Source organism: Rhincodon typus, unplaced genomic scaffold, assembly GCF_021869965.1.
Source record: "Rhincodon typus isolate 14 unplaced genomic scaffold, sRhiTyp1.1 hic_rhity00012555, whole genome shotgun sequence".
Taxonomy (NCBI): domain Eukaryota; kingdom Metazoa; phylum Chordata; class Chondrichthyes; order Orectolobiformes; family Rhincodontidae; genus Rhincodon; species Rhincodon typus.
In genome coordinates this window covers 3,855-4,470 of record NW_025978193.1, presented here as the reverse complement: position 1 = coordinate 4,470, position 616 = coordinate 3,855, and the positions used below count along the sequence as shown (strand labels likewise).

Genomic DNA, 616 nt, shown 5'->3' with positions numbered 1-616 from the left:
TCCCTCCCTCCCTTCTTCTTCTTCTGTCTCCCTCCCTCCCTCCCTCCTTACAGTGATGGACTCGTTGGGGTGGGTAATGAATGATGGGCTTGTGGGGGTGGGTGCACGCGGTGGGTAACACATGGCATTGGCGCCCCAGACGCCAAGATGTGACTGATTGATTGTCGCGTCTCTTCTACCTCTCACTCTCTTCACCCGCCCCGCTCCTTCCCAAAACAGGCCAGAGCGGCGCGGGCAACAACTGGGCGAAGGGGCACTACACGGAGGGGGCAGAGCTGGTGGACTCGGTGCTGGACGTGGTGAGGAAGGAGGCTGAGAGCTGCGATTGCCTTCAGGGCTTCCAGCTGACCCACTCGCTGGGCGGGGGCACCGGCTCAGGCATGGGCACGCTTCTGATCAGCAAGATCCGCGAGGAGTACCCGGACCGCATCATGAACACCTTCAGCGTGGTGCCCTCTCCCAAGGTGTCGGACACGGTGGTGGAGCCGTACAACGCCACGCTCTCGGTCCACCAGCTGGTGGAGAACACCGACGAGACCTTCTGCATCGACAACGAGGCCCTGTACGACATCTGCTTCCGCACCCTCAAGCTGACCACCCCGACCTACGGGGACCT

General features: G+C 62.2%; 1 protein-coding gene across 1 annotated transcript in view; it reads left to right on the top strand.

The window, feature by feature from the left end:
* The window catches only part of LOC109926158 (tubulin beta chain), a 5,370-nt gene that overhangs the window by 2,141 nt on the left and 2,613 nt on the right, over positions 1–616 (top strand). Inside the window, exon 3 of the mRNA XM_048594662.1 lies at positions 220–591. Coding sequence (XP_048450619.1) covers positions 220–591 — 372 coding nt within the window. The remainder of the gene's footprint in view (positions 1–219; positions 592–616) is intronic.